At 34.4% G+C, this 20501-nt stretch overlaps 1 protein-coding gene across 1 annotated transcript in view; it reads left to right on the forward strand.

Annotated features, from left to right (window-relative positions):
• CAMSAP2 (calmodulin regulated spectrin associated protein family member 2) overlaps nt 1–20501 on the forward strand; it is a 159548-nt gene that overhangs the window by 124831 nt on the left and 14216 nt on the right. Inside the window, exons 8-14 of the mRNA XM_074220896.1 lie at nt 7623–7716; nt 11837–11930; nt 15130–15206; nt 15541–15610; nt 15932–18146; nt 19311–19447; nt 19701–19921. Coding sequence (XP_074076997.1) covers nt 7623–7716; nt 11837–11930; nt 15130–15206; nt 15541–15610; nt 15932–18146; nt 19311–19447; nt 19701–19921 — 2908 coding nt within the window. The remainder of the gene's footprint in view (nt 1–7622; nt 7717–11836; nt 11931–15129; nt 15207–15540; nt 15611–15931; nt 18147–19310; nt 19448–19700; nt 19922–20501) is intronic.

Raw genomic sequence — 20501 nt, forward strand, 5'->3', positions numbered from 1 at the left:
CCTCTGGTCTAGGCTACCTGTGTATGGGTTTGTGGTTACAGCTCCCAGTATATACACACCTGCTGCTTTGTCACTTACTTATCACCATAGGACTTTGAAATAAGAATGGTAAAATAGTATGGGTGGTGTCTTTTGATTCATAAATTGAATTTAAAATAATGCAGTTGTGTGGTCATCGGTCTCACTATCTCTTCAAATGTCATCATTGTCCAGTGGCAAGATAGTCAAGACAACTGATAATGGATCTAGGTACAGTGATGACTTTGGGGTCTTGGTGTCTAATCAAGCTCTAAGTGCTCCACAGCTCCTGCTTCTGCTACCTTCAAGGTATTGGAATGAATTGTTCTCATCTGCCCAATACACCAATGGAAGTCTTCTCATGCTTGAGGTAGATAATCTACTAACTCTCTCATGGGTTTGAGACCCTCTTGGTTACCCTCAACTTGGTTTAATCCATTTGTTGAACTGATTGACCAGGCTGTGGCTTCCTTATGCTACAGTTTTTGGGAGCCACAGGTGAGAGGTGACTTGGGTGGACATCATAGGTGGAAAACAACCCTGAAAAGAGTTCAGCAGCCCTCATATCAGAGGTTATTAGTCTAGTCTTGTGGTGATATAGCTTAATCATGACTCAGGCTAATCTTCCTTAATTACATTTTCCCCTGTACTATTCTTTGTTGGATTTTCCCCCTTATGAATGAATGGAAAGGAATTTGTTATTTATTCAATGCCATACCAATCAAACTATCAAAAAAATTATTTACAGGGGGTGGCTAGGTGGCACAGTGGACAGAGCACTGGCCCTGAAGTCAGGAGAACCTGAGTTCAAATCCAGCCTCAGACACTTAATAGCTGTGTGGCCTTGGGCAAGCCACTTAACCCCATTGCCTAGCGAAAAAGAAAAAAAAAACTATTTACAGAGCTAGAAAAAGTAGTATTAAAACTTCTATAAAGTAGCAGTCATCAAAACTGTCTGGTACTGGTTAAGAAATAGAATAATGGCCCAGTGGATTAGAATTCATTCACATGATTATAATAATCTACTGTTTGAGAAACCCAAAGACATTAGCTTCTGGGATAAGAACTCACTCTCAGACAAAAGCTGTTGGGAAACCTGGAAAATTGTATGGCAAAAACTATATTTTACCTACATCTCACACCCTAGACCAAAATAAGGTCAAAATGAGTATAGGATTTGGACATAAAGGGCAATACCTTAGAACAATTAAGAGATCAAGAAATATTCTAGTTGTCAAATCTATGAAAAGGGGAGAAATTTATGATCAAGTGAGACGTAGAAAACATAAATTGCAAAATGGATGATTTTTTTAGCTATTAAATTAAAAAAGATTTTGCACTAATAAAACCAAAGCAACCAAGATTAGAAGGAAAACAGAAAGCTGGGAAACTTCACAGCTAATGTTTCTGGTAAAAGTCGCTTTTCTAAAATAGAGAACTGAATCAAATTTATAAGAATTCAAGTCATTCCCCAGTTGACAAATGATCATAGGCAGTATTAAATAGGCAGTATTCAGATGAAAAAGTTAAAGATATAGATTTTATATATATATATATATATATATATATATATATATATGATCATAGGAAAAATGCTCCAAATCATTATTGATTAGAGAAATTCAAATTAAAACAACCATGAAGGTATCATTTCACACCTATCAGATTGACTAAGATGATAAAAAAAGGAATTGTGGAGAAGATGCAGGAAAATTAGGACATTAATGTACTATTGGTGGAGTTGTGAACTGAACCAACCATTCTGGAGAGCAATCTGGAACTATGCCCAAAGAACAATAAAACAGAGCACACCTTTTGACTGAGCAGTACCAATACTAGGCCTATATCCAAAAGAAATCTTAAAAAATTCTAGTAAAGTCCAACATGTTCAGAAATATATCAGCTCTTTTTTTGCAATGACAAAGAATTGGAAATTGGGGAGATGCCCATCAGTTGGGGAATGCTGAACAAGTTATAGTATATTATTATAATGGAGTAATATTGTTCTATAAGAAACCATGAGTGATAGGACTTTAGAGAAGCATAGAAAGAATTACATAGGGGTGGCTAGGTGGCACAGTGGATAGAGCACCGGCCTTGGCATCAGGCGTACCTGGGTTCAAATCCAACCTCAGACACTTAATAATTACCTAGCCATGTGGCCTTGGGCAAGCCACTTAACCCCATTGCCTTGCAAAATCTAAAAAAAAAAAAAAAAAAAAAAGACATGAAATGAGCCAAGGGAACAGAACCAAGACAACATTGTATGCATTAACAATAACATTGTGGAAACAAAGTAAAGATTGACAGAGTGCTATCTGTAGGGTGGGGATGGGGGGAGGGAAGCAAGATTGGGGGAAAACTGTAAAACTCAAATAATATCTTTAACAATAACATTATGAGTTGTTCAACTATGATGTACATAGCTCCTTCTCAGAAGTTCAGAGATCAGGGACAACCCTGGGAGACCTATTGGGGCAATGCCAATCTCATCCAGACCGGGGTGGGGGGGGGTGACAACAAGACAAAACCACAGAATCTGAATGTATTCTGTGTTCACTTTTTCAAAAATTAGGTTTTTCCTTATCTCCTGGTTCTAATTCCTCTTTCATAAAATGACCAATATGTAAATATGTTAAACAGAAATGTACATGTATAACTTTTATCAGACTACTCTGCCAAGGGGAAGGGAAAGGGAAGGGAGGGTGGTTAAAAAAAAGTATAACATATATTTGCAAATAGACAAATGTTGAAAAACTACCAAAGCATGCAATTAGAAAAACAAATTTCTTTTTGTTTTCAAAAAACAGAAAATGAATGAATGGAAAAATTTCTTTGTCACATGTGACAACCCCTGGAAATATTAGTTTTAAAAAAAACAAAACTAAGTAGTCCTTGCACCACAGGATTTTATATTTTATTGAGAGGAGACCACACAGATAAGGGCAGTATTGACCAGAAAAAGAGAATTTTTGTTTTGGGAAGTCCCTGGGATAATGAAAGAAGCCATAGATGAGTAGCTTGAACCATTCTTTCCAGTAATAATTTCACTATTAATTATTAGTTCTAGGACTGAAAAGCTGGGGTGGACGGAAGGCCAGGCAACTGATAAGAAGATAGCTAGGGAGTAAAGTAAGGCATGACTAGAGTGAGTCCCTTAAAGAGTAGGCCTTGAGAAGCACTCATAAGTTTAAAAGCATTAAGTCCTCAAGGTAAGGTTTGGATGTTTCCATTAGAAGGCAGCAGGTGAGAAGATAGAGAACAATGCTAGATGTAACAGTTTGACCATCCTCCTCTTGCATTTTACAAATGGATTTATTTACTAACTGGCATCTTTTTTGCCTGCTATATTTCTGTGGGTACTTTGACCTCTGCTTTATGTGTTAGACATGTGTAGGGAATCATCACAATTAGTTCTTTATCTTTTTTTTTTGTATCTTGCTCTTTTCTCATCCCTCAACCATCTCAGTTTCAGAAATATTTGATACCATAGACCAGAGCTATCAAACTGGCAGCCTAATGTAATTAGGAAATGTTTAACAAAATGAATAAAAATATAATGCAACCTAACCAGTATTAATTTGTTGTTTTCTAAGTCAGTATACTACCTGATCTTTTTGATACCACAACTGTAGCCCACTTTGTCCTTCCCAGTGCTCTCTGGATTTTTGTGATATTTCTTTCTTGGTTCTTATTTTGTAATCTGTCTTGATTGTTTTTTCTCAGTCTCATTCATTTAGTCATCCCTAGCATACCCACTAATTGTAGGTCTGTCCTGGGTCTTATTTCTATGCTCATTGTTTTGATGATCTCTTCATCTCCCAATGGTTTAATTACCATCTCTATGTTTATGGCTTCCCAGATATACTCCAAGTCAGTACCTAAGTGGCATCATAGGGCTGAGAGCATAGGTCTGGATTCAGGCGAACTCATCTTCACAGATTCAATTCTGGCCTCAAATTCACTAGCTGTTGTGACCCTAGTCAAGTCTCTTAACCCTGTTTGCCTCAGTTTCTTCATCTGCAAAAACGGAGCTGGAGAAAAAAATGTCAAACCACTCCAGGATCTTTGACAGATAAGCTCAAATGGGGTTTCACAGAGTTAAGACACAGCTGAAACAACTGAATCACAATCATTTGAGCTCTCTATCACCAACTGGGCATGTTCCAAATTAGGTATTTTCTTGACTCTTAAACTCAAAATGACCAAAACAGAGATAATTATCCCTCCCCATCCCCATTTCTTCCCCATTTCAATCAAGTGTACCATAATTCTTTTAGTTCCTGAGACCTGAAACTTGAGCATAATCCTTGACTCTTCACTGTTGCCTGGTCCACACATTTTCTGAATTGCCAAATTTTGTTGTTACCATTTGCATAATGGCTCTTGCATCCATCTCCATCTTTTTATTTATATAGTCAAGATCCCTCTTCTCCTCCATAAGTATTCTCCCTATATCATCATTCCCCCTTCCCAGCCTATGCTGCATACAATTGTCCAAAATTATTTTCTTAAGTTGCAGGCCTAACAATAAAACTTGAATAATCTTAAATCACAGTGCCTCCATATTATTGGAATCAAATCTAAACTCCCTTATTTGGGATTTTTAAAGCCTTAGTCTACCTCTTCTAGTCTTAGTACATGTGCTGCACCCAAATTGGCCTTATTTGCTGGAGTTTTTTAAAAAAAATTTTTCTTAAAGATTTTGAGTTTTACAATTTTTCTCTCCAATCTTACTTCCCCCCCCCCCCAGAAAGCAGTTTGTTGGTCTTTACTTTGTTTCCATGTTGTACCTTAATCCAAATTGAGTGTGATGTGAGAGAAATCATATCCTTAAGGAAGAGACAAAAAGTCTAAGAGATAACAAGATCAGACAATAAGATAACTGTTTTTTTTCCCTAAATTAAAGGGAATAGTCCTTGAACTTTGTTCAAACTCCACAGTTCTTTATCTGGATACAGATGGTATTCTCCATTACAGACAGCCCCAAATTGTCCCTGATTGTTGCACTGATAGATTAAGCAAGTCCATCAAAGTTGAACATCACCCCCCATGTTGCTGTTAGGATGTACAGTGTTTTTCTGGTTCTGCCCATCTCACTCAGCATCAGTTCATGCAAATCCCTTCAGGCTTCCCTGAATTCCCATCCCTCCTGATTTCTAATAGAACAATAGTGTTCCATGACATACATATACCACAGTTTGCTAAGCCATTCCCCAATTGAAAGACATTTACTTGATTTCCAATTCTTTGCCACCACAAACAGGGCTGCTATGAATATTTTTGTACAAGTGATGTTTTTACCCCTTTTCATCATCTCTTTAGGGTATAGACCCAGTAGTGGTATTGCTGGGTGAAAGGGTATGCTCATTTTTGTTGTCCTTTGGGCATAGTTCCAAATTTCTCTCCAGAAAGGTTGGATGAGTTCACAGCTCCACCAACAGTGTAATAGTGTCCCAGATTTCCCACAACTCTTCCAACAATGATCATTATCCTTTCTGGTCATATTGGCCAGTCTGAGAGGTGTGAGAGATGCTTTAATTTGCAATTCTCTAATAATTAATGATTTAGAGCAATTTTTCATAGGACTATGTATTGCTTTGATCTCCTCATCTATAAATTGCCTTTGCATATCCTTTGACCATTTGTCAACTGGGGAATGGCTTTTTTTTAAAAAAAAATATGACTCAGTTCTCTGTATATTTTAGAAATGAGTCCTTTGTCAGAATCATTAGTTGTAAAGATTGTTTCCCAATTTACTACATTTCTTTTGATCTTGGTTACAGTGGTTTTATCTGTGCAAAAGCTTTTTAATTTAATATAATCGAAATCATCTAGTTTGTTTTTGGTGATGTTCTCCATCTCTTCCTTAGTCATAAATTGCTCCCCTTTCCATAGATCTGACAGGTAAACTAGTCCTTGATCTTCTAATTTGTTTATAGTATTGTTTTTATGTCTAAATCCTGTATCCATTTGGATCTTATCTTAGTAAATATTTGCTGTTTTTTATTTAGGACCTTCCATCTTCCATCTTTCTTTTGTACTGACTCTACTATTGTAATCCACAAATGGGTGATCTCGTTCAGAAATAAGGTTTAGTAGAAGACTCTGGATCAGGCAACAGGAACTTTAGGTCATAGCGTTGGCAAGTCATTTCAGCATTCTGAGCCTCAGTTTCTTCCTCTATAAAATGGAGGAATCATATCTTTTGTTTATTTATCTCAGATTATGAGGAAAGTACTTCATAAACATTAAAGCACTGTATGTTATAGTTCACTCATTCAGTCCTGTATGACTCTTTTATTACCCAGTATGGGATTTTCCTGACATAGACACAAGTGCTTTGACATTTCCTTCTCCTTTCTCTTCAATGAATTCAGCAAATAAAGGTTGTGACTTGCCCAGGATCACATAGATGGTTTCTGAGATTGGATTTGAATTCTAAGGTCCAGCTCTCTATCCACTTAGCCACCTAGTTGCTTTCTAAATAGGTGGGAGTCATCATTGTCGTCATCATCATCATCATCATCATCATCATTAGTTCTCAGACTTAGTATCCTCATCTGTAAAAAGTGGGAGTAGCCTAAATGTTATGCAGTATCATATCAATATCATAATCATGTGTTTATGACTATAGGAATGAGAATGTGACAAATGTATTTCAGAGGTGATACTCAGATGCTGGTGGCTGGATATAGACTATTGGTGCCACATGTTTTACAAGTTCTATTTTTTAAAAAAGTCTTGCATATTAGTCACTAAAGTATTGAATATTTTTATTCAATTAAGTTTTAATTAAGGCCAATTTTTAGTAGATCATTTATATTTAAAACCTTCAATTTAAAATATCAAAATACACCCATTTCAATAGTTGCATATGTGATTTCAGTGTTCTAAGAAATTCCCTCTTATTAAGACATGTAGGCCCTTTTCTGTCAACTTAGTCTTAGGAAATTGCCCAAGGCACCAAAGGGGAACATAACTTGTAAAATGGAATATAGGTTTTTTAGTTTGGATCATTATAACAGGGTTAATAACATTAATAGAAAAACTTGAATGGAGATTGAGTTGGTGTGCAAGGTTATTTACTTGTATGTGTCTTGTTGAGTTCATGTGATTTTTTTTTTTTAATAGGGGAGAACAAGAGACTTTTAATGAATTCTTGAATTTGATTTCTTCTTCCTTGTTCCTAGTTTTTATACTGGGTGGTATTTTTTAACATGGACTTTTCAAGTAATATATGCTTTTGAGGGCTTAGGGCTTTGCAAATATAAATATTTGCAAAAAATGTTGATGGTATTTTCAGATAAGGACAAGAATAGCACGTGTGTTAATTAATATTAATCTTATTTAAAATAAATTTGACTCATGGTAAAATAAATTTTATGTTTGTACATTTCAGCATAATTAAGAATCATTCAAAAAATTCTGTCTAGAGTCTTTATTATTTAGAATCCAGAGTTTCCAAGGAAAATCCAGGGAAGTCAGGAGCAGAGCTGATAAATTTGTAATTTTCAGGTTTAATTCTATACTTTTTTTCCCCCACATAAGATTGAGTTTTGTTTAATTGGGATTTTATTGTAATTTTCTTAACCTTCTTACAGAATAATTATTTAGTGTTCATGGCGGAGCTGTTCTGGTGGTTTGAAGTTGTGAAGCCATCGTTCGTACAGCCTCGAGTTGTCAATCATCCACAAGGTAAAGAAAAATATAAACACTTAAAATTTTGTATTAGCCTATGCAGAACAAAATAAGAAGGAGATTGTTTATAAATATTCAAAGGGCAGGCCTGTGACACTTATAAAATCATGCTTTGGCATGAATCAATTATGAGGATATTGAAAAACTCCCTTCTTTATGTGGGTCCAAGGTGCTGATTGGTAAAGGCAGGGCAATGGAAACTGCACAGAGATGTTGCAGAAGGACTTTAATAAAAGATCAGAATCTGTGAAGGCTCTAATATGCAGCCTGACATTGAGTTATTCTTAGTATCATATTTATCTGATTTCATATTTCTTGTCCAAGTTTCTCTTACTATAACCCTACTCCTACCCTTGAAAAAGATTCTGGGAGTGACTAGGTGGCTCAGTGGATAGAGCACCGGCCCTGGAGTCAGGAGTACCTGAGTTCAAATCCGGTCTCAGACACTTAATAATTACCTAGCTGTGTGGCCTTGGGCAAGCCACTTAACCCCATTGCCTTGCAAAAAAAAAAAAAACTAAAAAAGATTTTGAGCATTTTGATGTGCAAATATTCATAACCCATCTAAATTACTTTTTACTTGAACATTGTTTATTTAAATGTTGAAACCTAACAGATTTTGTGAATTTAAAACTGGTTATGTTCCATTGATTTGAAATTTTTATAAGCACGGGAAGGGAAAAAGCATTTATTAAGAGCCTACTATATGACAAACATGTATTTAAGCATGCTACAAATTTCTCATTTTATGACATGAAAACAGTAAGAGAAATTAAGAAGTTTTCTTATAAATATCCATAGAAGTACACTGCAAAGAGGTATTTCTAAAATGTTATCTCTAAAGTAAAATGTGATATAACAAAATTTTTACATTTTTCTTTGGCTTCCATTATTATAAAATTGAATGTGTGGTTTTGGTAGAGAAAAATATTTTCTTCAATGGTTTGTTTCTTCTTTAACTTTCTAATCTTTAATTTGTCACTATTCTTACTATAGTAAACCCTTTTTTTCCCCCTCCAATTCTCTTCTGTGTAAATGTACAGGGTTCAAGTCATGGAGCAAGTTTTTTTCAGTGACCTTAGGTTTATCTGGATAGGGATTTCTTGGTGTTAATCCTGCTCTTTCTCTTGTCTCCTCCCACCTAGTTGTCATTTGCTCTGCTTCTCTGGAATGTCTTGACCTTTACCACGGATCCTCCCACTTTATCATAGTAGCAAAATGGACAAGCCCCTCTCTTCATCTTCCCCCTTATGATCATGATAATACCTAGCATGTTTAAGGCACTTGAAGCTTTGCATATATGCTTTACAAGTATGGTCTCAGTTCATCCTCACACCAGTCCTGAGAAGGAGGTAATATTCACTGAAAAGGAAATCCGGATTAAGTTTATGAAAATAATTAATGAATTGGTTTGGGTTGTTTCTTTTCATAATCACTTAATTTTTGTAACTATTGAAATGGATGTATCTTTTATATTTCAAATTGAAGGCTTTAAATATGGATGATCTACTTAAAACTGGCTTTAAAATTTAATTGAACATGGGTATTCTATACTTTAGTAACTAATATGGAAATCTTTTTTTAAATAAACACAGCTTATAAAACATGTAACACAGGTGACTTTAATATAATAATTTATGGAATTAAGACAACATTTATCAAGTCATAAAAGGACTACTACTACTACTACTACTACTACTACTACTACTACTACTACTACTACATCAGTGAAAAAGCTGCCCACACTTTAGAAGAGCCTAAACCTCTCTTCAGAACATAGCCTAATCTAAAGCACAGTGTTTAAAACTGAATTTATCTCAGTAGAACAGAAAGAAAGATTTTATGGAGTAAGGGGGGCTTCTCCTACACAGGTACAGTGATCCTTTGCTTGTCATTTTTTGACTAATACAACAAGACCTGGAGCCAGGGAAAAAGCTCACCAAAATATGAACTACATAATTTTCCTAATCCTGCAAACAGGGAACAATCTACTGGCAAAAAAGAAAATCTGGTTCTCTTGCTTGCCTGGAGAAAGCCTTCAATTTGAAATATAAAGATACATCCATTTCAATAGTTACAAAAATTAAGTGATTATGAAAACAACCCAAACCTCTTCATTAATTATTTTCATAAACTTAACCTGGACATGTTTGAATTTCCTTTTCAGTGAAATGTTCTCTCTTGGTTGGGTGAGAGGAGATCCTTGTTTAATTACTCGATAGGAAGAATACCATATTTCCTCTAATACTGTGTATAAGGTAAAGAAATGAAAACATCTACATCTGGTTAAAATTCCTGGAAATTTTGGAAAATAAAATGCCAAATTTCCATTAACTTTAAAATATCTCTATTCTCTAACTTTATTTAGAATTCATCTGGTTATAGCTCACTTTTTTCATCAAGCTTTAGAGGATAATTATGGAAAATATGGAACACTACAGGAATTAATTAGAGTTGAGTTTTAAAACCTGTTTTGGTAGAGTGATAAGTTTTTGTAATATACAAAAATTATTTTTTTTTTTTTAGTTTTTGAAAGGCAATGGGGTTAAATGGCTTGCCCAAGGCCACACAGCTAGGTAATTATTAAGTGTCTGAGGCTGTATTTGAACTCAGGTATTCCTGACTCCAAGGCCAGTGCTCTATCCACTATCCACCCCTATAATTTTTCTTTTAACACATAAGGAAAATCCCTAGAGCAATAAGAAAACAACATTCTTTGATGATTCTTATTCTCATTCTCTTAAAATCTTCCCTTAATTCATAAAATTCCTCAAACTTACATAGACTTGGGACTACCCCTTGTAGTTACTACCTTATATTTGCTCCTGTCAGCCCTTCTTGAGTATCAGTATTTTCTTATCCCTCAGGGCAGTCTGTAAAGTTTGAAATTTGGTAATAATAGTTTTACCAAATTACTAAGGGGAAAAGTAATAGAAGACAGAGTTATAAACTTAAGGGAAACCTTTCACATTCAGCCCCAAGGTTATTCTTTGGACTCTACTCTCTCTTATATTGGAGGTGAAATAAGAAAAGTACTACTGACTTCAGTTCAGTCAACCAGTCATCTGTAGAACAACTAGATAGCAATTCGTTAGGATTCTTTCTCTCTTCTCCAAAGATATTTTCTAAATCAAAGCGTTCTTTAGACATTTGCCAGTGCTGTTGATGTCATCCTTAACTTTCTCACTCTCTTCTAATCCTCTTATACAATCAGTGATTATTATATCCTGTTGTTTTCACTTTTGTGAAGTCTCTTATATGCCTCCTTTTCTCTCCTCTTGACATTGCAAGCACCTTGATACAGGCCTTTTATCATCTCACACATGGACTATTGCAATGGCCTGCTATTTGTTCTTCTGCCTCAGGTCTTTACTCTGTCCAATTCATCTTCCACTCATGTCAGAATTGATCTTCCTAAAATGAAAGTGTGACAGTTTTCCCCTTCTCCTCATCCCCATTCAGTAGGGATGCCACTCCAGTGGCTCCCTGTCATTTCCAGGATTAAATATAAAATTGTTTGGCTTTCAAAACCTTTCATTACCTACCTGACCCCTTCCTATTTTTCCTTACTGTCCTCCCCATGAATTAATCAGTCTGGTGACACATGCCTCTGCTGTTCCTCTACTCAGATACCCTATCTCCTGATTCCAAACATTTTCTCTGGCTGTCCTCCATGCCTCTGCTACTCTCCCTCTTCACCTTCACCTCTTCACTTCTCTAACCTCTTTTATGTCTTAAATAAAGTCCCATAAGAAGCTTTTCCCAATTCTCCTTACTTTTGTGTCTACTCTTTGAGGTAACCCACTTCCAACATTTTTCTGTATAGAACTTGTCTGTAGATAAACTCCTTGAGCCAAGTCTGTTTTTCCTTTCTTTATGTTTCCTATGTTTAGTGCACAGATCCTATCACAGACTGCTTAATAAATAGAAACTGACTGACTGCTGCGGATGAAGTAGAATTTTGTTCTTTTTCTGGTCCCTGTCCTGCCATTTTGAGAGAAATTGATTTTTTAGACTTTTAAGTCATTATTTAAGTTCTAAATGTATTTAATATTGGAAATATTAAAACATGGACGAAAAGAAAAATGTAACTCAAAGCTTTCATCTTCTTTTCTAGCTGAATCTGTGAAAGATATGCCTTCTGTTCCAGTCTTGAATGCTGCCAAAAGAAATTTTACAGATGGTTCATGCAGTTCTGATTTCCCTACAAGGTAACAACAGTGATGTGTCACTATTCTTGCAGTATTTACTAATGAAACTACAGCAAGTGCTAATTGCTTTAAGATAAGCAAGTTTTTATAATCTTATAAGAGTTTTTGTAGCTCTTAAAAATCATCTTTAAATAGGCTTTAGTACCTCTAAATAAAATATTTGTTGGGCTACATTATTTCTGTACAGCAGTGTACTCTGAATTCCTAACAACCAAAACTGAACTTTTAGAGCAATTAGTTTGCAAAATTTGTTAAAGCAGATGAATTAACTCTTAATACTCTTTAGTACAAATCTATTATTAGATTTTTTTAAAACATATATATTTATAGTATATTTAGAAATGAGTTTTGATCTTTTAAGGCATTAATTTTTACATTTAAAAATATTCTTTATGGTTACTAATAGATTTCAACAATATAATAGTATTAAAATTACTCCGTGTAAATTTTGGAGTGTTACTTTGCTTTCTTAAAATCTGGAAATTTGAATTGAAAGCACAATGAAAATTTTGGTTTGATTACATCATTTCTCTACCATTAAAACCTGAGAATATCCTGGCTTCTAAAACCTGCACATGGTAGTGGTGTTCGATATTTTTGCAGCAAATTCTGTAAGCAACTTTTACTAATTGTTTATCAAAATATCTAAAGTTTATTTTTATTTTTGATTTTCTAAATTTTAAATTCCTGTATTTTTCTATTTTCTGTTTCTTTATTTGTATTTTCCAGAGGCTGAATAAAGCCTGTTTCATTTATTTTATGTTTTATACTTTTTATACCCTTTAGCTAAGGATTTCAAAGAACTTTACTGAGGTATGAAAGTATCATAATTAAATCCAATAATTTCTTTCTTCCTGGCTAAAACTAAAATTAAAGTAGTTAAAGTTATATAAATATTCAGGGTTACACCTAGTCTGTTAAAGTCATAGCTTCTGGCATGATTTTTTAAGAGACAGTTGATATCTCCATTCTGCAGCCACCTTCTTGGTCTTGAGTAAGTCACGCAACCTCCTCAGGTCTGTTTCTTTATCTGTAAAATGATGGGATTGGACTAGATTGAGGCCATTTCAGTTTCTATGTTTATAATCTGATCATCCTATAAAAATTGAACAAGTGACAAGGAGTAATTTTGGAGAGATGAAAAGAGCAAGCAAGGGACATCAATATAGCACGTGAATGGGAACAGTTTCTGTTGACTCTTTAAAAGTTATGTAGTCTATAGCTCAAAAGAAACTGGAAGGGAATGTTTCAAGTATACCACTAAGGTTTCTATCTCCCTTACTCCCAACCTGTGTTCATTCATCAGGAAAAAAGAAATACTTAATTTTCCTGACTTCTGGAAAATAGGCTAACTCAGGCCAGATCTCAGACCACTTATTTAAGTGTGTTCTTCTCCCTATCATAAATTGGAAGATGTTGGAGAATAAAATGCTGCTTACTTCTACTGGCACTTTGATATTTCATATGTGGCTTCTTCATTAGGTTTGCTATGTTTTAAATTTCTAGGATGTGAGAAGTGTATACACACACACACACACACACACACACACACACACACAAACACACACACACATTGAAATAAATACTCCTAAAAAAAAAGAAATAAGTACAAAAACGAATTGTAGATCTGTCAACAAGTTTTATTGTTCAATGTTCTCCTTTATTTGAATTTTCTCTTATAAGATCTAATAATAGTTAATTGCATGTAGAAATGCATTTTGAAGAACAAATTTAAGTTATTTTGAATGGTAATTTGTTTTTTATTATATCTACCTTATTGTTCCCATTGTTGTAAATGAGTAAGAATTGACTGGTGATCCATCTATATCAACTGATTTTATTGTACCTGGGGGGAACAAATGAACTTTTGCTTGAGAGTTATTGCAGTATGACCTAATGGGAAAGAATACTAGACTTGCAATCAGGAACCTGGAATTCTAATCCTACAGCTGATACTTAATAACTAGATGATTATCAATTCACTAACTTCTCATCCAATTGGGATGATATATGTACCGTTTTACCTCACAGAATTTTTGTTGGGAAAACCCTTGGCAAACCTTACTGTGTTGTATAAATATCTTATTAGATTTGGAAAGTCTAAAGATAACTGTTTTAATTATATAATTTATATCCAATTAATTTTGCCATCCATGCAGCTATTCATGTTGGTTCAATATCACTGACTCAGCCTTCAAGAGCTGGAAAAGCTATTAACTTTTGGTTAAATTGTATGTCCCTCCTTTCTATATATTAGGAAATTGAGACTCCCAGATATTAAATGACTTGTCCAAAGTCACACTGGTAGTAAGTAGCAGAGCTTAAGAATCCAAATCAGGGCTACTGGTGCCCAATCAAATACTTGTTCCACTGTACCACAATTTATTCTTTGCCCTTTTTTACTAATTTTTTTAAAGATTCTTATTCCGAGCAGACTTAAAAAATTACAATTAAGAAATTCTGTTCTAAATAGAATGTCCTCAGACACTTGTTTTCTTTCTAAAAAAGAAATCCATAGAACTTTTTTTTTAAGATTCACCATTCCAGCTGCTTAGGTACATTTAATTTAAACTAAATCAACTTCTCTTTTTAAGTAATCATACATAGTCAAAGGTTCATGTGTTTGACTGATTAGTTAAAAGATAAGTGAATTCAGGAACAGCTTTAGGGTGCAGAGAGCAGAACACCAACCCTGGAGTCAAGAAGACTTAAATTCATATCTGGTCTTGGATATTTACTATGTATGAACCTAAGCAAGTCACTTAATCCTGATTGTTCCCCAAACAGATTTTCAAGGAAAAAAAATGAGCCATTCCCTACTTGATAAGTAAATCTAAACTATCTATAACCATATTTAAAAATGAACAAAATCACTAATAACCAAAGAAATTAAAACTAAGCAATTCTGACATATCACCTCACACACATCAGATTGACTAGTAAATATCTGAGATAGATTTGGACTCAGGTTTCCCTGACTCCCAAAGGCAGTGTTCTATCCCCTGTGCCACATATGATCATAATTATTTTTTTTTCTATAGAATAATAATGTTTGGACTTTGAAAATTTTATAGAGTTTCTATTTCTTAATCTTCATAGCATAGAATGAGAGGTGGTGAGATTTTTTTAATATGTCCAACCATAGTATATAAAATTTTTTATGTAGCAAAGTGTGTAATATTTCATTGATTTGTTTTAGGGAAGGTGTTACATTTTCCCAGTCTCATCATCATCTATCTACTAGACAGCGATGTTCCCAGCCACCATCTGATTCAGGTAAATAAAAATGAAAGATTAAAAGGAAATGAATTTTAGTTATATTTTATTTGTTTATTTTGTTTGTTTTAGCTTTGAAATAATCACCAAGAATAAGCATTTATAAATAAATAGGAGTGGTCATTTTTTATCCTGAAATAGTGGCTAATCTAGAGCTGGATTAAATACCTCATGTTTCATTGATTTTTTTTTCAGTTAATTAGAAAATCTGTAATTCTCCAAATTGTTACTTTGCTTTTTTGTAATGCTAATACTTGTTTATAAAAGTTCCTATTTTCTTAAAGAAAGAAATATTGTTTTCCTGTGATAAAATGTTTCTGTTTTGCATTTGAAGGAGGAATTAGAAGGTCTACATCTATGTCTTATGTTGATGGCTTCATAGGGACATGGCCTAAAGAGAAAAGGTAAATAATAGAAGTTATTTTTAAATATAGCTACCAAGTAAATCTGTTAACCAGATTACTTAATCCAAGTTTGTATTTAGTCCCTAAAGTAAGGGAAGCATTAGAACAGGCATGTAGGGATTAAATATAGTTAAATTTAGAAACTTGGTGGGTAGGTTGTATCTCCTGGCATATTCAATGAGATTGCCATAATTATAAGCAGGCAGAAAGAAGAATATGTTTCGTCCCTAAAGGGTTCATCCCAAATTATTTTATTATATTTGAAGCTGTTCTTTTCTCGAATTATCTAAGATTTTATCTCATTTTTTTTCCTTCTTAAAGATCATCAGTGCATGGAGTTTCATTTGATATTTCTTTCGATAAAGAAAATAGTGTACGGCGAAATACTCCAACCAAAGGAATCACTCGATCTCTTAGTAATGAAGGTCTTACACTAAACAACAATCGTATGCCTAAACACATTAGGAAAAATTTGTCCTTCAAGCCAGTGAATGGAGAAGAGGAGACAGAAAGCATTGAAGAAGAAAATTATACAGATTCCCAAAATGACCTCAAATCTTGTGTACCACATAGAACAATTGAACTAAATTCTAATGAAAATATTCACTATAAGTTTCCAAATGGAGCTTTGCAAAATAGGGTACGTCTAGATGAGTTTGGCAATCAGATTGAAACACCAAGCATTGAACAAGCCTTACAAATAATTCATGATGCAGACAGATCTCCCTGTACCCCTCAGTCAGATCAAGTCACAAATGGATTCTTTCTTCATAGCCCAGAAATAAGCCTCCTTAATACTGATTTCAAACTGAATTCATCTAGTCCTGACATCATAACTGACACAAAAGGAGCCCTGAGTCCTATGACTGATAATACAGAGGTAGATACAGGGATTCATGTTCCTTCAGAAGATATTCCAGAAACGATGGATGAAGATTCTTCGTTGAAAGACTACACCGTTAGTATGGATTCAGACATGGAAGAACCCTCCAAATTTGTTCAGGATTATGATATGCGAGTTGGAAACCACAGAGAAGCTTTGAGTCCTTGTCCAAGCACTATGAGTACCAGGTCTCAGCCAGGCAGCAGCGCTTCTTCCAGCTCCGGAGTTAAAATGACAAGCTTTGCTGAGCAAAAATTCAGAAAACTGAATCACACAGACAGTAGAAGTAGTGGTAGCAGTTCTCAGAAAACAACACCAGAAGGCTCTGAACTCAATATTCCCCATGTTGTTTCTTGGGCTCAAATCCCTGAAGAAGCATCTCTTCCTCAAGGAAGAGATACTACACAGCTACTGGCTTCTGAAATGGTGCATCTTAGGATGAAACTAGAGGAAAAACGGAGAGCTATAGAAGCTCAGAAGAAGAAAATGGAAGCAGCTTTCACAAAGCAGAGACAGAAAATGGGTAGAACTGCTTTCCTCACTGTAGTGAAAAAGAAAGGAGATGGAATATCCCCTCTTAGAGAAGAAGCAGCTGGTGCTGAGGATGAAAAAGTCTATACTGATCGAACAAAGGAAAGAGAATCACAGAAAGCAGATGTACGAATCAATACATCTGCAACAGAAGTGATAAAAGATAATGTTGAGAACCCCCAAGGCAAATGGTTGAAGTCTCCAACCACACCTGTAGATCCTGAAAAGCAATGGAACTTGGCTAGTCCCTCTGAAGAGACTTTAAATGAAGGAGAAATTTTAGAATATACAAAATCCATTGAAAAGCTAAATTCATCTCTTCATTTTCTACAACAAGAAATGCAACGTTTGTCATTACAACAAGAGATGTTAATGCAGATGAGGGAGCAGCAGTCTTGGGTGATTTCACCTCCACAACCTTCTCCACAAAAACAGATTAGAGAATTTAAATCTTCTAGGCAAACAGGAATGTCATCTCCAATTGTGCCATTCTCTTCAGACTCCCCTCGTCCAACTCATCCATCTCCACAGCCTTCTAACAGAAAGACCTCTTCTTTCCCTGTAAAAATTCAAAGGACTCCTAGACCAAATGAACTCAAAATAACACCTTTAAATCGCACCTTAACGCCACCTAGGTCTGTAGATAGCCTTCCTCGTTTGAGGAGGTTCTCACCAAGTCAAGTTCCCATTCAGACTAGATCTTTTGTATGTTTTGGAGATGATGGAGAGCATGTATGTGAACCTCAGTTAAAGGAAGCTAAATCTACAGAAGAAGTAAAGGAGGAAACAGAATCCAGAGGGACTTTGGAACAGCATGTTCACAAACTGGAGGAAAAGGAGATCAAACCTGTGGAATCATCAGTTTCTGAAGTATTGTCACAGCCCATTACAGAGACTGTATGTCTTACACCAAATGACGATCAGATAAATCAAACCACCATACCCCCTGAGACTTCTACTTTGCCAGCTCCAGCTCCTAAAAATGCTAATTTAATTGAAGTTTCCCTCTCAGATTTGAAACCTCCTGATAAGGCTGATGTATCAGTGGAAAAAGATGAAGGAGAAAGTGACAAAGAACAATTTGATGATGATCAGAAAGTATGCTGTGGATTCTTTTTCAAGGTATTCAATTTAAATTGTGTTGACATCTACCAGATAATGTATGTTTGTTTTTTTATTCCAGATTGACTTTTTAATCAGTCTATCACTATGCATTTATTGATGTTTGATACTGTGATTCCTGGTTGACCAGTGGGAATTATAATATTCAAGCATACAGTAATCTCCATGAAATAGTGAAGGATGATATAGTTAAGATTTGATGTCAAAATGTCTTCTTTGATGATAGGCATTAGTTTCCATATTTACAAAAATGTCCCCTGATTGCCGTTCCCCCCATAATTATTCTGCAGAAAGCCATTTTAGAATTTCAATTTTTTTCATATCTGTCAAAGAATTGCCAATTTAGAAAAGGGACTGGAAAATATGTGAGACTTGTATTTTGAATTTAGTTTACAGCTGTCTTTTTTAGCAAAATATCTTCTTTTATAGTTTCTTTTTTTAATTTTTATTGAAATCATTTGTTTTATTTTTCACTTTAATTTCCAAATATACCCTTCTGTCTCTTCTACTCAGGGAGCCATCCCTTGTTAAAGAGAATTTTTTTTAAAAAAATGAAAAAGAATCAGTTTGGGCAAAACACATTAACTTAGATTGACACTTTATACAATTACATATTTTTAAAAAAGAATTCTAAGATAAATTAATAGTACTACATCAAGTACACCCATTTTCATAATGTGGAAAATTATCATTTATAACTGGAGTGAGGAAGGGAATACTTTGTAAATCAAGGTTTCTCTTGCAAATCTAAAATAGGTATCTTTTTCAGACCTATGTTGTAGAACATATTCCCAAACTGACCAGCAGAGGGCAGCCCTGCGTTGGTCATCTAGGTGAAGGAGCAGTAAGCACTAGGAGTATAGAAGAAAGCATTAATACCTGGGAGTAGAGAAGAGAACATCCAATGGACCCTTAGAGGAAACTTGTGGAATGGGCACAAACCATCCTGCTTTTATAGAAATTTAAACTCTTATCTTGCATCACCTTATACTGCCTAAATGTGCCTAGTAGATTTGCATAAATTTTCCATATCCATCCATTGTACAAATGGTTCATATTACCAGCTAGAGGTATAGCCACATCCAAATATGAATTATTTGACTATTAAATTTTATTAAATTTGAATATTAAATATTTAAATAAATTAAATTCCCCTATTATTAGGATGATCAAAAAGCAGAAAATGATATGGCAATGAAACGGGCAGCTCTGTTAGAAAAACGATTGAGGAGAGAAAGAGAAACTTTACTTCGAAAACAGCAGCTAGAAGCAGAATTAGAACATAAGAAGGAAGAAACAAGGTAATTAATTTTTTATATATTAAAAATAGTATATCTTATGCATTTATATTCATTAATAGGTTTTAAGTATAATGGGATTAATGGTTCTGCTATAAATATAGATAAATTTATTAATTTCTAAGTGTTTTATAGTTTTCAGATTATCTTCTTTTGATAACTAATAGTTACTTTTGGCCTGTTTCACATAAACTCACTCTTTGCTTTAAGCCATGATCTATAATATTAGGAATTTTAACTGTATTTGATTTCTTAGGCGTAAAACTGAGGAAGAACGCCAGAAGAAAGAAGATGAAAGAGCACGTAGAGAATTTATTAGGCAAGAATATATGAGAAGAAAACAACTGAAACTCATGGAAGATATGGATACAGTCATTAAGCCCCGCCCTCATGTAGCAAAACAAAAAAAGCAGCGTCCAAAATCTATTCACAGGGATCACATTGAATCACCTAAGACACCAATCAAAGGTCCACCAGGTAACATCTTGCTAGAAAGAGTCTGTTCATATAAAAACACCAGCTTGGTTTGAAATACTAACTTGACTTTGCATTGATTAGCTTCTGCTAAATTGATCAATCTAATTTAGAAATCTGCATGCATTGTAATTGGAAAGTCAAAAGTAGCAGATGAAAGTTGCATTAATAGTAATATGTTATGTCTGCATGCATATATATATATATATGTATATATAAAATAGCAACACAAATGTGAATGTTAAACATACCCCCCTCCCCCCAATATAAAACTAATGTTTTGGGGTGCTTTTGCCACTTCATATTCTTTTCAATTTACTAACCCATTCTTGCACTTGTAAACTTAGGAATATATAATAATTTGAGAAAGATGAAATGGACAAGAAGGATTTCACCATAATAAGAAATGTAAGGTAAAAAGTCCTTAAACAAACTCCTTTAATGTAGAAACAAATTAAAGATCTTCATTTCTTATATCTTGAATTAATATCTTTTCTCTTTCATTTTTGCATGGTTAATTTCTTATTCCCCAAAATCTTTATTTTCTTATGATTTAATATTTTAGAAAGTTTGACAATATTCT

Source organism: Macrotis lagotis, chromosome 2 (genome assembly GCF_037893015.1).
Source record: "Macrotis lagotis isolate mMagLag1 chromosome 2, bilby.v1.9.chrom.fasta, whole genome shotgun sequence".
Classification (NCBI taxonomy): Eukaryota; Metazoa; Chordata; class Mammalia; order Peramelemorphia; family Peramelidae; genus Macrotis; species Macrotis lagotis.